The 16,072-nt window shown below is 53.5% G+C and overlaps 1 protein-coding gene across 1 annotated transcript in view; it reads right to left on the bottom strand.

Annotated features, from left to right (window-relative positions):
• Positions 1-1,664: 1,664 nt before the first annotated feature.
• Positions 1,665-16,072, bottom strand: part of LOC134039845 (unconventional myosin-XVIIIa-like) — a 61,931-nt gene continuing 47,523 nt past the window's right edge. The window contains exons 29-42 of the mRNA XM_062485964.1: positions 15,882-16,072; positions 15,582-15,692; positions 15,178-15,282; positions 14,633-14,779; positions 14,361-14,474; positions 12,191-12,307; positions 10,564-10,647; positions 9,068-9,205; positions 8,578-8,763; positions 8,290-8,429; positions 7,188-7,232; positions 4,633-4,755; positions 2,757-4,257; positions 1,665-1,754 (exon numbers count right to left, since the gene is read on the bottom strand). The exon at positions 15,882-16,072 is cut by the window's right edge and continues 10 nt beyond it. Coding sequence (XP_062341948.1) covers positions 2,772-4,257; positions 4,633-4,755; positions 7,188-7,232; positions 8,290-8,429; positions 8,578-8,763; positions 9,068-9,205; positions 10,564-10,647; positions 12,191-12,307; positions 14,361-14,474; positions 14,633-14,779; positions 15,178-15,282; positions 15,582-15,692; positions 15,882-16,072 — 2,987 coding nt within the window. The 3' untranslated portion in view covers positions 1,665-1,754; positions 2,757-2,771. The remainder of the gene's footprint in view (positions 1,755-2,756; positions 4,258-4,632; positions 4,756-7,187; positions 7,233-8,289; positions 8,430-8,577; positions 8,764-9,067; positions 9,206-10,563; positions 10,648-12,190; positions 12,308-14,360; positions 14,475-14,632; positions 14,780-15,177; positions 15,283-15,581; positions 15,693-15,881) is intronic.

The raw sequence follows: 16,072 nt of genomic DNA, 5'->3' as shown, positions 1-16,072 counted from the left end.
AAGCGCTGACATCAAAGTGTCCTGAATGTCATATTATTATTCATATCTAATGCATAGACAAAGCAGCACAAACGGGAGATGGTTTGCATATGGCTCCTTGTGTGAAGATATGCAGACAGCCACACACACCCTCTGTCTCTCCCTCCCTGTCTCCCTCTCTCTCTCCTGCTCCTTCAGACTGAAGGCAAGTCTGACTCCTCCACACAGGCGTTGCACATCTATCACTCATTATTCAGAAGGTCACAATACGTTAAGGATATCACTGTTCTTCAGGAACAACAAACAGATCATAGATCAAATCAAAAAGAACAGATCAAAAAGATCATACAGGAGATGCTCCTCTGGGTATCTCAGAGGATCTCATGTTGCCTGTTCTGTTACGTGCGTTTTCCACAAGGGGCTAAGGTACTCATGTAAACAATCACAATCTTATCCAGTGCATGAGCATCTTGATACACAACAAAAAAAACGAAAAGAGAAATATCCCTGGAAAGCTGATCACACAGAGTAAATGTATTCCCTTTGAAGATCAAGAAACAGAACGCGAGGACTAAAGCAAGTCTAAGCCCTTAAAGACACGAAAGCCACTTCACTCTGAACTGCTGAACTAAATGCAGGTTATTTAGCGGAGAGCGCGACGCTGGCGTGTGACATTTACAACCTCACACTTTCACACCTCTTTCAAAAATCAAATGGTAAAACATAAAGGACTCCAAAATCAAGATAAATATAGTTGAATGTCCCGGTTTGCTGATGCCAGGCTGATGGTTCCTGCAGCAGGGGCAGGTATGCCAGGCTGATGGTTCCTGCAGCAGGGGCAGGTATGCCAGGCTGATGGTTGGAGGCAGGTGTGGAGAGCAGGGAGGAGGAGACATCTTAGAGTGACAGGTCAGGGTCAACTGCTGCTTAATGAACTCCAGTTATGGAAGATGCTTCAGGCAGCCACCCAGAAAACATTACTAATAAAACCTCCAGAGATGACAGGAGCTGAAGTTATGAAAAGCAGTTTTCTTAAATACTCCAGCGATGATAAGTTAAGCTCTGCTGATATCTCTTAAAAACAGCTAGTCCTCTACTCAGGGTGCTTCAGTAGCGGTACAGGCTGCAGAGAAGCGGGAGCGAGACAGGAGAGATACTAAGATGGAATTTCATTAAGTCGATGGACTCCCCATACTGTAACACTCTGAAATATACTGTGATTTCTTCCAAAATAAAGCTCTACGGATCAGCTGTACTACACTGCATGGAGGCCAGATAGGCAGTAGATAGAATGGTGCATGTGTGTGTGTGTGTGTGTGTGTGTGCCCCTTCTCTGTCCTGACCTGCGCTGGTCTGGTATACAGCGGCCCTTATCATGATCCAGAGAGAGAGGGGGCAGAAAGAGGGAAGGGTTCTTCCCCAGTTTGTGTGTGAGTGTGTGTATGTGTGTGTTTGTGAGACAGAGGGGTGTGGCCTGTGAGAGAGGGGCGTGGCGTGTGAGAGGGGGGTGCGTAACCCTGGGTTATGCAGAAGTCTCTGCCAGCCTCCCGTCGCTGTCACTCTCCTTCAGGAACTGTCCCTCCTTCTCCTCCTCCTTCTCCTCCTCTTTCTCCTCCTCTTTCTCCTCCTCTTTCTCCTCCTCTTTCTCCTCCTCTTTCTCCTCCTCCTTCTCCTCCTCCTCCTCCTCCTTTTCCTCCTCCTTCTCCTTCTCCTCCTCCTCCTTCTCCTTCTCCTCTGGCTTGGCCACGCTCAAGTGTCTGCGGTAGAGCGGCGGGCTAGGGACCAGGAGAGAGAAATACAGTGTTAGTATGAAGGACAGGAGAGGAGTCTGTGTTCACACCTGCCCGAGGCAGCACGCTGACCAGCCTGCTGGCCACACATCACCCCTCCTCCAGGGTCACCCCTCCTCCAGGGTCAACCCTCCTCCAGGCTCACAGCCTATCAGAACACAGCCCAGCCCCCCCCTGCTCTGATCAATACTGGGCTGCACATCAGGCAGGGAAAAAAAGTTTGCCAAACCTAAACACTCAAACACAGCAAACTGAACAGTATTTTCATGCAGAAAGGTTGCAAAGGTCAGAACATACAGTTGTGTTTCTATTTTCTCTGTAATATAATGCGCTGGTGTGTGATTCTAAACGATACAAGGGTAAACTGTCCACACTCTGCAGTAAGAACCAGCTGCTTACTAAACATGCAGTCCAAAGATCACAGCTACTGTTCGACAGCTTCATATAAGATAAAAGACATTATGTTAATATCTGCCCAGTATCCATCAACGAGAGTGGGCATTTGTGGCAATCGGGAGGCATATTCCCTTTCATCTTCAGTCATGTGCTAAACGTCCCTCGTTGATGGATGCTAGTGTAGCGGGGGCTGTTGTGTTGTAGTCATAAATCACTTGGGTGTGTCCGAATCCATTCAAATGTACAACCACAAGAACAACACAGAACAACATGCATTTAGCTTTGTGTTCCTGCCACGTCGATAAGGGCCAAAACTCAATTAACATGCACACACACTGCTGCTGCTTGTTCTGCTCAGAAACTGGCAACCTTGACACACTAAAGCACGTTTAATCATGAGTCATCATTACTCAAGAAAGCAGAAATTAAACCCTGCTTTTCACATCCACATCATCACACGGATTGGGACACCCTAGGTCTAATGAAAACCAACCAGTTAAAAAACCATGTCAGACAGGGTTAGCGTGTTAATGTACTTCTCATCTCCAGGCTGGGCTGGTTAGGGACACAGCTGGCTGCATCTCCACCTACTGTAGCTTGTATCCTCTAGTCGCTGTCAGGCTTGTACAGGTACTTCATCACCACACTGTCCACCTTCTTCTGTTTCTTTTTGCCCTCTCTCCTGGGAGCTCTTTCCTCCTCCTCCTCCTCCTCCTCTGAGGGGCGTGGGGGGGCGCCGGGGCGCAGGGGGGCGGGGCCTCTCTTCACGCTGTTGGAGCTACGGTAGGAGATGGTTGAGCCCGAAGAAGAGGAAGAGGAGGAGGAGGAAGAGGAGGAGGAATCTGATTCGCTCTCCTTCTTCTTTGATCCCTTCCTGGACTTCTTGTTCTTCCTGGAGCTGCTCCTCCGGTTTCCGTGGCTACGCCGGCCGTCCGATGACGAGGACTCGGAGCTCTTCTTCTTCTTCTTGGCCTTGCGTGAGCGCGAGCTGCTGGAGGATTCGGGGCGCTCCGCCGCTGAGCCACACCTCCACAAGCTGGACGCGCTACGCCCAGAACCCAGGTCCCCCCCCTGCTCCCCCCGCACGCTCCTCCTCTCCTCCGGCTCCTCCTCCTCCCTCCCCCCCTCGTCCTGCTCCTGCTCCTCCTCAGAGTCCTCCAGCTTGCTGCGTTTGAACTTGATGGGTTTGAAGCTGAGTACCTCGTTGATGGCCGCCTCCAGGTCAGGGTCCAGGTAGGTGCGGTGCGTGACGGACTTGACCTCGGCCGGGTCGGGGGGGTCGGAGGGGCGTGGCTGTGCGGGCGAGGACAGGCTGCGTCTCAGGGAGCTGGAGGCCCCGCCCTCGCTGAACGCCACGCTGGCGGCGTCATCGTCGACCCGCAGGCCGAACTCGCTGAGCCGGCTGCTCCGTGCCAGAGACACGCTGCCCGGGCTACGCCCCCCGGACCGCCAGGCCCCACCAGGGCTGACAGGCGGGCCGTACGAGTCGCTGCGGCCGTCATCCACCCAGGACGCGCTGCGGCCGTCATCCACCCAGGACGCGCTGCGTCGCAGGGCCCGCGCGCTGGAGCTCACGCTGCTGACGGTCGACCTGCCGTCCTCCTCGTCGTCCAGCGCCCTCCGCAGGGACACCCGGCTGGGCGCAAGCGAGGACAGGGTGGAGTCTCTGTCAGTGTCGGGGCTGCGAGGGGCCCAGCGGCGCTCCAGACCCTTCCTGGCGCGGCTGGCGGCCTCCGAGTACGCCTGGGAGATGACAGAGCCACGGTCGTCCACATCCTCGCCCGCCCTCCTGCGCTCCTCCGTGGCATCCTCGCCCCGGGCCTTGGCCCTGCGGAGCGATGACTGGTCGGGGGCGTCCGACTGTTCCTTCAGCGTGCTGAAAAGGGAGCTCTCGTCTCCTGCGCCCCCGATGGAGTCCTTCATGGAGCGCTTCCTGTAGCTGAGGGAACTCACCACTGACACTGCCCTGCTCTGCTCTCCCTCCTTACTGTCCTTACTGTCCCTGCTCCCCTCCCTCGCCTCCTTACCCTCCCTCCCCTCCTTCCCCTCCTTCACCTCCCTCCCCTCCTTAACGTCAGTGCTGGCAACATTTCTGAGGGGTCGTGAGGTCGCAGACGCAGGAATCAGTCGACATGAAACAAAACAGAGGAACAGAGCGAGGGAGAGGAAGGTAAGGAGTCCTGAACTTGAGAGAGAAAACCATGAGCCGATAATTACATTTTCAGAGACAGCTAGCAAAATCAAGAGGTGAAATGAATTCAGTGGAAGCCGTGAAGTGCTGAATAAAGAATGTTTCAGCTCATAGATCTCACTGTCAACATTCTCCATTAACCTGATCAGCTCCTGTTCTTCCTGGGTTCTCTCACTGAAGCTTTGTCTTACAACAGGAAGCGGTGTTCTAACACAGGTTGTCTACAGTAGATAACCAGCCAAGCCGAAGGCCTGGTGACAGGAGCAGGGCACTGACCTGGAAGTCTTCGGGCTGCTGTCGTCTGACAGGGTCTTAGAGGAGCCCTTGTTCCTGGACAGCCAGGACTTCACCCCGTCCACGCGGTCCTCCACCTCCGAGTCGGTCTCCGAGTCGTCTCCGCTGGGGGGAGGGGGGAGACAGGTGTGATGAGGCAGGACAGGCAGGACACACAGCTGAGGAGCCCAGTGTCTCTGTAGCTGTTAGAGGACAGGCAGGACACACAAGCCCAGTGTCTCTGTAGCTGTTAGAGGACAGGCAGGACACACAAGCCCAGTGTCTCTGTAGCTGTTAGAGGACAGGCAGGACACACAAGCCCAGTGTCTCTGTAGCTGTTAGAGGACAGGCAGGACACACAAGCCCAGTGTCTCTGTAGCTGTTAGAGGTGAGGGCGTGGAAACAAGATCCCAGTTTAAACAGGACATCCACAAGATGCAGGCCTACACACAGACAGGATTGTGTTGTGAACAGAGTGACTGTTCTTCCTGTGGCCACACAGACAGCAGAGTACACCAGTCCAAACAGCAAGTCTTAAGACATGTTCTGTGTTTACCAAACACCCTGCCTTCACTAGCCCTGCACTTCAAACCCTCCCTTACAGCCACTGGACCTACAATATAGTAGTCTTCATCAATGGCGCATTTAAAAAAAAAAACCTTTTCAAAAACACTAAACAAATCCTGATTTGTTTATCTTAACGCTGTCCCACACCCCGCGCGTCCCGTCCTCACCAGAGGCAGAGCAGCGTTCAGGCTCGGGGGGGAACACGCAGTGCTGGACACTAACCGGTCCTGACAAACACCCTCCAGCAGCCCTGCATCTCCGCTACACTGTGAACACAGCTCTCCCTGACTCTCTGTGTCTGTGAACACAGCTCTCCCTGACTCTCTCTGTGTGTTTGTGAACACAGCTCTCCCTGACTCTCTCTGTGTGTTTGTGAACACAGCTCTCCCTGACTCTCTCTGTGTCTGTGAACACAGCTCTCCCTGACTCTCTCTGTGTGTCTGTGAACACAGCTCTCCCTGACTCTCTCTGTGTCTGTGAACACAGCTCTCCCTGACTCTCTCTGTGTGTCTGTGAACACAGCTCTCCCTGACTCTCTCTGTGTCTGTGAACACAGCTCTCCCTGACTCTCTCTGTGTGTCTGTGAACACAGCTCTCCCTGACTCTCTCTGTGTGTCTGTGAACACAGCTGGATGACAAGAACCTTTCAGACGTCATGCAGACCGAACATGTTTGGGTGGCAGAGTGTTGCTCAGAACACTGAAACATAAACCACAGTCTTGCCGTTTCTGTTTCCCCACCTCCCCCCTCACCTCCCCCTCACCCCCAACCCGCCCTCCCCTCTCCCCCCACCTCCCCCACACAGAAAAAATGTCATCAACATTTCCTTTCCTCCTCCCGTTAGAGAAAACCTCCTGACTTTGTCACTTTAAAATTGGTCCAATTACTACAAATAAAGATCAAAGGGGAGAGGGGCGGGGGGGGGTGACTGTGGAACATTCACTTCACAATTCAGTGAGAAATCAATTCTTCCATTATTGTTTATCTCCCTGCTATTACATCAAGATCAAAGAGAGAACTAATTTGCTCCTAAGTAACCATGGTGATTCACTTCTTCCTCTCCGGCATCACAAAGTGGGAGCCAGCGTGAGACAGACGTCACAGAGAGCGAGAGAGAGAGAGCGAGAGAGCGAGAGAGCGAGAGAGAGAGAGAGAGAGAGAGAGAGAGAGAGAGAGAGAGAGAGAGCGAGAGAGCGAGAGAGCGAGAGAGAGAGACATAGAGAGAGAGAGAAAGAGAGAGAGACATAAACATAGAGATAGACAGAGAGAGAGAGAGAGAGAGAGAGAGAGAGACATAGAGAGACAGGGAGAGAGGGATAGCCAGAGGTCTTCTCTCCTCCTGGATCTTCTCCCAGCTGATGCTCTTAAAAAACTGCTGATTTAGACTCAACCTGTATGTCAAATCCAAACCCACTGAAACACTGCAGACTTCCACAAGCAGCACAGGCAGGCATCAAGACAGGAGACATGTGAGATTCAGGCACACACACATGACGATGGGAACAATCAAACAATGGGGTCTGTTACCGTGTCAACAGCACCATGCGTTAGTGGCGTGTCACCTGACAGGAAGCATGCTCAGGGTCGGAATGAGTCTAATCAAGTGATGTCACCATTAGAGAGGATGATGCTGTGTCCATCAGCCTCGTCACTTTAACACACTCAGACGGGTTTAAGAACTGTTTCATCTGCGTGTGGTTCTGACTGGGTCGACCTGACTGACTACAGGCAGACAGGTGTTCAGGAAGACAGGTGTTCAGGCAGACAGGTGTTCAGGCAGACAGGTGTTCAGGCAGACAGGTGTACAGGCAGACAGGTGTACAGGCAGACAGGTGTTCAGGCAGACAGGTGTTCAGGCAGACAGGTGTTCAGGCAGACAGGTGTCCAGACAGTCAGGCCTCCTGAACACCGCATCATTCCCTCGCTCAGGGCAGGATGGAGAGACAACAGGAGGAGAAGAAAGAGGGGGAAGGAGGCTTTTGTCCTCTCACGTTTTGTTCTTCTTCTTCTGATACTTTGTCACCATGTCTTGTAAACTGGGGACGATTGGGAGGAAACACAATAGAACAGAAGAATAAGAAAAATGATGTGAGAAATACCACACAGACTGTAGAGGAGGAGGAGGGAGGAGGAGGAGGGAGGAGGAGGAGAAGGAGGAGGGAGGAGGGGGGTGTAATGTGCTGGAGGAGCTACTCTGAGCTGAGCTATGAGAGCATCATGCTCATCCCCAGCAGAACAGCTCTGGTCACACTGCTGTAGTGATCCTCCTGTGTGTGTGTGTTACTGCAGAGCTGAGGCTTGGAGCCAGGGCAGAGCAGCCCCACTGCAGCAGGCTGAACCACAGGGCAGAGCAGCCCCACTGCAGCAGGCTGAACCACAGGGCAGAGCAGCCCCACTGCAGCAGGCTGAACCACAGGGCAGAGCAGCCCCACTGCAGCAGGCTGAACCACAGGGCAGAGCAGCCCCACTGCAGCAGGCTGAACCACAGGGCAGAGCAGCCCCACTGCAGCAGGCTGAACCACAGGGCAGAGCAGCCCCACTGCAGCAGGCTGAACCACAGGGCAGAGCAGCCCCACTGCAGCAGGCTGAACCACAGGGCAGAGCAGCCCCACTGCAGCAGGCTGAACCACAGGGCAGAGCAGCCCCACTGCAGCAGGCTGAACCACAGACACAAGCTGACAGGAGATCAGGGACAGGAGGAACTCAACTAGGAGAGAGTGGTACTGGAGAGACTAAGAGAAAGAGACAGGAAGAGAGATGGGGGAGGAGGGGGCAGAGAGATGGGGGAGGAGGGGGAGGAGAGAGCAAGAGCGAAAGGAGGTGTAGAGAAAGGCAGTAAGGAAATAATAAGTTAAAAAAAATAAAAATAATAATTGAATGACAAATTGGCAAAATAACGAGCATTGACCTTTAGTCAACTGTTCCCCAAAGCTGGAAACCCTTCTGAAAGAGCATAGCAGCGAGGTAGTCTCCAAGGACCAACTGCTACTGTCACTCACATAGGAGGCAGGAGGGAGAGGAAGAGAGAGAGGGGGAGAGAGAGGTGGAGAGGTAAAGAGAGAGAGTGGAAGAATGAGATAGAGAGGTGCCTACTTGTTGATGAGGTCGTCATTGTCGTCACTTTCCATGTCGTCCTCTATAGCGGCCTGCAGGTCTCCTATCCTCCTGAAAGCCAGCTTGAGGTCTGCCTGCAGGCTCTGATTGGCCGCCTCCAGACTCTCAATGTCCATTTCCTGAAGGGCAGTCAGAGCATGAGATACTGCAGCATGTCTGTTTCACACACACACACACACCCATCGACCCCCCCCCCCCCCCCCCCTGGGCTGTAGAGGCCCCTGGTGGTCCCTGACCCCTGACCCCTGACCCCTGGTCCAGTCTCACCAGCTCGTGTTTCTTGCGGCTGGCCTCTGCCTCCTTCTTGGCCAGCTCTCCCATCTCCTCCTTCATGTCCCGGCTCTGCCTCTGCAGACGCTTGTTCTGGTCTCTCTCCCGGCTCTCCGCCGCCACGCGCTGGTCTCTCTCCTCCGTCATCTTCTCCAGGTTCTCCTTCAGACGCCCCACCAGGCTCTGGACAACCACACACAATCTCTGAGTGTGTGTGTGTGTGTGTGTGTGTGTGTGTGTGTGTGTGTGTGTGTGAGCAGGCAACACAGCCCTGTCAAGGATGAAATCCTAACAGAGCCAGTGGGAGTTGTAGCAGAGAGGACATGAGACTGAACTCAGGAATATAGAACCCCAGCATGGATCAGTCTGTTCGGGGTGTCCTGGAAAGCATTTCCCTCACTGGACATGGTCACTGACCTGACCACATCTCTCCATCTCTCTCTCCCTCTCGTTATCTCTCGTTATCCCTCCCTCCCTCCCCGCTGACCTCCAGGCGTTTGATCTGGGTCCTCTCGTACTCCAGCTTAGTCTCCAGCTCTCTGATCTTGGCCTCCTGTCGGCTGACCAGGGACTTCTCCACCATGGACTGCTCCTGGAACTCCAGCTGGCTCTGGAGAGACTGCAGCTGGGGGCGCAACACACACACACACGCACACACACACACACACACACACACAACAACACACACACACACACAACAACACACACACACAAACAGTTCCATGCACACACACACACACACACACACAACAACACACACAATCAATCAGTTCCATGCACACACACAACAACACACACACACACAAACAGAGGAATGCTTGAAAACCAGGTCCACACCTCATTCAGTACAACACACCGGTCTCAACTAAACAAGTGTCCGAGCCAATTAACAGACGGGAAACATTCCCATTCCCTCCTCCTCCTCGGTGGGAATAACAAGCAGGCCAGATAACCCGCTTTATTGTTGTCTTTCCTGCCAGGAGAATTTGAGATGAATAGCCAATGAGCTGATAAGCCTTGTGGCCTCTAATAGCCAGGAGCCAGGGCAGCAGCAGGGTGAATAACGATCACCAGGGCCTTTGTGTGGGGAGATCAATGCTTTACAAACTTGTTCAATCTGATACTTTGCTCATAACTGATAAGGGGATGAAAGTGAAACATTGACAAAAACTCTACCCACAATGCACCAGGTCCCCCTAATGAGAGCTCTGCTTGTGAGAGGAGCAGGATTTGGAGTTTCTCTTTCATGGGGTTAAGGAGACCGACACACCTCTCTCAGGGAGCTGCTAATCACTGCCAGATCGCAGGCTTTAGATGGCTATCTGCCTTCAGAACCACCCAGGGAGGGAGGGACTGTTTACGGGAGGGGGAGGGGGAGAGAGAGACGGAGAGGGAGGGTTAGGGAGAGAAAGAGAGAGAGAGAAAGAGAGAGAGAGGGAGGGTTAGGGAGAGAGAGAGTTAGGGAGAGAGTTAGGGAGAAAGAGAGAGAGAAATAGGGTTAGGGAGAGAGAGAGAGAGAGAGAGAGAGAGAGGGAGGGTTAGGGAGGGAGTTAGGGAGAGAGAGAGGGTTAGGGACAGAGAGAGAGAGAGTTAGGGAGAGAGAAAGAAAGAGAGAAAGAGGGTTAGGGAGAGAGAGAGTTAGGGAGAGAGTTAGGGAGAAAGAGAGAGAGAAATAGGGTTAGGGAGAGAGAGAGAGAGAGAGAGAGAGAGAGAGAGAGAGAGAGGGTTAGGGAGGGAGTTAGGGAGAGAGAGAGGGTTAGGGACAGAGAGAGAGAGAGTTAGGGAGAGAGAAAGAGAGAGAGAAAGAGGGTTAGGGAGAGAGAGAGAGAGGGAGAGAGAGAGAGAGAGACAGAGAGAGGGGGATAGGGGGAGTGGTGGAGAGAGATAGGGAGAGAGGGAGAGAGAGAGACAGAGAGAGGGGGATAGGGGGAGTGGGGGAGAGAGAGAGGGGGAAAGAGAGAGGGAGGGTTAGGGGGACTGTACCTTGTCCTGGACCTCCTGCTTGTCCTTCTGAGCTTCCTCCAGCTGGGCCTGCAGATCACTGATCTGGCTCAGGTCCCTGGCAGACTGTACACACACACACACCATACACAGAGAGAGAGCAGTCAGTAGGTGTGTGTGGTCTGTATATTGTGTGCATGCCTGTTTGTGTGTGTGTGTGTGCTACATGTGTATTTAAGATATCAACTAAACGTGACAATGTAACAAAACAAGCTCAAGTAATATGTCTGTGTCTCCTGTAATTTACAGGATGAGCAGTGGAACAGCCTCTACCCATGAACAGTGAGAGAAGAGAGAGAGACACCCATACATGCAGAGAGAGAGGAGAGAGAGACGCCCACACATGCAGAGAGAGAGGAGAGAGAGACGCCCACACATGCAGAGAGAGAGGAGAGAGAGACACCCACACATGCAGAGAGAGAGGAGAGAGAGACACCCACACATGCAGAGAGAGAGGAAAGAGAGACACCCACACATGCAGAGAGAGAGGAGAGAGAGACACCCACACATGCAGAGAGAGAGGAGAGAGAGACGCCCACACATGCAGAGAGAGAGGAGAGAGAGACGCCCACACATGCAGAGAGAGAGGAGAGAGAGACACCCACACATGCAGAGAGAGAGGAAAGAGAGACACCCACACATGCAGAGAGAGAGGAAAGAGAGACACCCACACATGCAGAGAGAGAGGAGAGAGAGACGCCCACACATGCAGAGAGAGAGGAAAGAGAGACGCCCACACATGCAGAGAGAGAGGAGAGAGAGACGCCCACACATGCAGAGAGAGAGGAGAGAGAGGAGAGAGACACCCACACATGCAGAGAGAGAGGAGAGAGAGACGCCCACACATGCAGAGAGAGAGGAGAGAGAGACGCCCACACATGCAGAGAGAGAGGAGAGAGAGGAGAGAGACACCCACACATGCAGAGAGAGAGGAAAGAGAGACGCCCACACATGCAGAGAGAGGAGAGAGACACCCACACATGCAGAGAGAGAGGAGAGAGAGACACCCACACATGCAGAGAGAGAGGAGAGAGAGACGCCCACACATGCAGAGAGAGAGGAGAGAGACACCCACACATGCAGAGAGAGAGGAGAGAGACACCCACACATGCAGAGAAAAACAGTTTTGTAAAAAGAAAGCATGAATGCTGGCACCCAGATTGTGTCACACTAAATAGAGGAGAGAAAAGAGAGAGGAGAGAAGAGAGGAGAGAGAGAAGAGAGGAGAGAGAGAAGAGAGGAGAGAGACAGGGAGAGAAGAGAGAGAGAGGCTAGAGGCAGGAGTCTAGAGTCTGAAGACTACAGGCAGGAGGCTAGAGGCAGGAGGCTGGAGGCAGGAGGCTAGAGGCAGGAGGGTAGTCTGAAGACTAGAGGCAGGAGGCTAGAGGCAGGAGGCTGGAGGCAGCAGTCTAGAGGCAGCAGGTTAGAGGCAGGAGGCTAGAGGCAGGAGGCAGCAGGCTGGAGGGGGCTGAGCTGGAGGCATCAGGCGTGACACAGAGCTGGTCGGACATTATCAAGGCCCGGTCCAGACTGAGCCGGGAGGACAGCGTTACCTAGGAGACAGCAGGAGGACAGCGTTACCTGGGAGACGGCAGTAAGACAGCGTTACCTGGGAGACGGCAGCCTTGTGCTTCTTCATGAGCTCATTGAGGTCCTCCTGGTCCTCCTCCATACGAGACTGGAGATCGTTCTTCTCCCTCTGCAGCCTGCTCACCTGCTCCTCCAGCTAAGAGGAGGAGGGAGGGGGGAAGAGAGGGGAGGGGGTGAGGGGGGAGAGAGGAGGAGGGAGGGGGGAAGAGGGGGGAGGGAGGGGAGGCGGTGAGGGGGGAGAGAGGAGGAGGGAGGGGGGAAGAGGGGGTGAGGGGGGAGAGAGGAGGAGGGAGGGGGGAAGAGGGGGTGAGGGGGGAGAGAGGAGGAGGGAGGGGGGAAGAGGGGGGAGGGGGGGGAGGGGAGGGAGGAGGAGGGGAGAGAGAAGAGGAAGGGAGGGGGGAGAGAGGAGGAGGGGGGGAGGGGAGAGAGAAGAGGGGGGGGGGGGGGTGAGGGGGGAGGAGAGTGGAGAGAGGAGGAGGGAGGGGGGAAGAGGGGGGAGGGAGGGGAGGCGGTGAGGGGGGAGAGAGGAGGAGGGAGGGGGGAAGAGGGGGTGAGGGGGGAGAGAGGAGGAGGGAGGGGGGAAGAGAGGGAGGGGAGGGAGGCGGTGAGGGGGGAGAGAGGAGGAGGGAGGGGGGAAGAGGGGGAGGGGGGGAGGGGAGGGAGGAGGAGGGAGGGGAGGGGAGAGAGAAGAGGAAGGGAGGGGGGAGAGAGGAGGAGGGGGGGAGGGGAGAGAGAAGAGGGGGGGAGGGGGTGAGGGGGGAGGAGAGTGGAGAGAGGAGGGAGGGGGGGGAGAAGAGAGGAGGGAGGAGAGAAGGAGGGGGTGGGGGGGAGAGAGGAGGAGGGAGAAGAGAGAGGGGAGGGAGGGTAGGAGAGAGGAGGGAGGAGAGAGTGTTATCGCAGGTTGTTTTTCAGGCCAGAGAAAGTAATCAATGGTCCTGATGGTCCTGTCTGTGTGGCCCATCAGAGCTCTCCTGGTCGTGCTGCTCGTCAGGCTGGTCCTGCTCTACAGGAGCCCCTCCAACATCATCAGCTCTGACTGGCTCATTTAGACCTCCCACAGAAAGACAGCTTGCCTCACCTGTATAGCAGGTCCTGAGGGTGTGTGTGTGAGTGTAAGTGTGAGTGTGTGTGTAGATGGACAGTATGTGTGAGTATATGTAGGTGTGTGTGTGTGTGCACGTTAGGGCTGGGCGATATAAAAAAAAAATACATCTCGATATTGTCAAAAAATTCACGATATTCGATCCTGATATGTTTGCATTTGCATTTAAATAAAAAAAACATGATTTTCTTTTGCCCCCATTAGCAGGGACAACAAGAGAGCAAAATAGAGTACCTGTGTGCGTGCTTTTTTCAGTTTGTCGGTTTCTGTGTGTGTGTCTGTGTGTGTGTGTCTGTGTGTGTGTGTGTGTGTGTGTGTGGACACAGAAGAGCCAGATGGTGATCTTAAAACACAAGCAACACAAGGACCAGCAAAAAAAAAAAAAGGATTATTTTTAATTTATTTTTTTATATTCGATATTCACGATATTTTGAAATTTTACATCGTCGTCAAAATTATTGCGATATTGTATTGACATGTATGTGTGTGAGTGCAGGTGTGTGTATCTACTAAACTGGTAAAGTGAGGCTCAGGTGCAACCAGGGGCAGAGAACCTGCTGTCTGGAGGATTGCCAAGAACTCTGCTGCCAAACACACACTATATAAACACTCACTGTATAAACACACTATATAAACACACACTGTGTAAATCATGTTCTTCATATTCCTGCTCTCCTGCTGCCCTCAGTAAAGATGTCATTCTAACACCATCTGGAATGATGTCTCTCAACAAGACAAGGTGTACAGTCTGACTACTGTAGTAACCCTGCCAAGTAAACAAGCTAGCTGGACATAATGACTATGCAAAACTCTAACTAAATGAACTATGCAGTAATGAGACTGCTTTGTGGTTTAGGATACTTCAGTGACAGTGTTTACCTTAGCTTTACACTTCCAGACAGCAAGTTTAAAAAATGCAGCTCTGCACAGCTCTGGTTTACGGGGGTGGGCCAGTGGGGAAGACTAACAACCAGAATATCTCCCTCCATCTCTCCCCTCCTCTCTCTTTTATCCCCAATCCCCAAACTCCCTCTCCCCTCTGTTCTCTCCCTCCATCTCTCCACTCCTCTCCGCCCCTCAGACTCACAGATATCTTGACTTTGACCACGTCCTCCATCTGGATGTGCAGGTCTTCTATCTCCAGCTCCATGCCCTTGCGAGCCTTCACCGCAGCTGCACAGGTGAACTCTGACTCCTCCAGCTGAGAGTAGGAACGGGGAGGAGGAGGGGGGGAGGAGGAGAGGAAAAGAGGATTATTAGGCCAAGGTCAAAGATAATTCCAAAACTTCCCAGAGCAGGGAGGGTGGAGTATTGGGAAAAGGAGGGGGGAGGGGGGATGAGAGGCGATGGAGGATCTACCGTGTTCTTCAGCTGGGCGATCTCCCTCTTGCTGGGGGCATTGTTCTTCAGATGGTCCAGCATGATCTGAGCATCGGCCAGCAGCACCTTGGTCCTCTTCAGATCCTTCCTCAGCTTCTTCTCTGTCTCCACATCCCTTTGGCCCACCTGGAACACAACACAGTCAGACAGAACCACCTGGAACTCAACACAGTCAGACAGAACCACCTGGAACACAACACAGTCAGACAGAACCACCTGGAACTCAACACATGAGACAGAACCACCTGGAACACAACACAGTCAGACAGAACCACCTGGAACTCAACACATGAGACAGAACCACCTGGAACTCAACACAGTCAGACAGAACCACCTGGAACTCAACACAGTGAGACAGAACCACCTGGAATACAACACAGTGAGACAGAACCACCTGGAACACAACACATGAGACAGAACCACCTGGAACTCAACACAGTCAGACAGAACCAGCTGGAACACAACACAGTCAGACAGAACCAGCTGGAACACAACACAGTCAGACAGAACCAGCTGGGGCGTACCTGGTCCTGGGTGCTGAGCAGCCGGGCCTCCAGGTCTCTCCTCTCTCTGAGAACTTTCTGTTTGTCATCATATTCTTCCTCCAGCTGCTGCTCCAGCTGCTTGAGCTACACACACACACACACACACAGAGGAGGATCAGGAAAGATGGACACCCACACCCCTATCCATCAAGCTAAATGGCTCCTCTGGTAGTTGTGCCAGAGAGCTGTAGCAGTGCTGCATCAGTACGTAACATCCAGATACTCCCGACATGAACACATTAAGATGACAGGCTGATCTGAGATCTGGAATGACTGCAGCTCAGCGCTTATCTAACGAGGTATGCCAAGGTATGCCAAATCCTGAACACAATGTCATGTGACGCATGGTCGGGTGCAGCGATGCAGCCTTGGGTGCAGCCTACCTTCTTGCTGCAGGACTGTCTGAAGTCCTCCACCTCCTCCTCCTTGCTCTCCAGCTCCTTACAGTGGGTCTGCCGGGCCCTCTCCATCTCCATCTCCAGCCTCAGCTTGGCCTGTCACACACACACACACACGGATGGTCCCACCTGCTCCAGTATGTGGATGGTCCTACCTGCTCCAGTATGTGGATGGTCCTACCTGCTCCAGTATGTGGATGGTCCTACCTGCTCCAGTATGTGGATGGTCCTACCTGCTCCAGTATGTGGATGGTCCTACCTGCTCCAGTATGTGGATGGTCCTACCTGCTCCAGTATCTGGATGGTTCCAGCCTGTTCGTCCAGCTCCTCCTCCTGGTCCTTGACCTTGGCCTCCAGCTCGCGCTGCAGCTTGCGGACCTTGGACAGCGACGCCTCCTCCTTGGACTCGTGGGAGGAGAGGTCCTGTAGCTCCGCCTCCAGCTGTTCCACCTTCAGGCTGGCCGCACTCAGGTCCA

The sequence above is a fragment of the Osmerus eperlanus genome, chromosome 19, assembly GCF_963692335.1.
Source record: "Osmerus eperlanus chromosome 19, fOsmEpe2.1, whole genome shotgun sequence".
Taxonomy (NCBI): Eukaryota; Metazoa; Chordata; class Actinopteri; order Osmeriformes; family Osmeridae; genus Osmerus; species Osmerus eperlanus.
The sequence above is the reverse complement of the archived record's forward strand: the minus strand, read 5'-3'. Positions and strand labels throughout refer to the sequence as shown.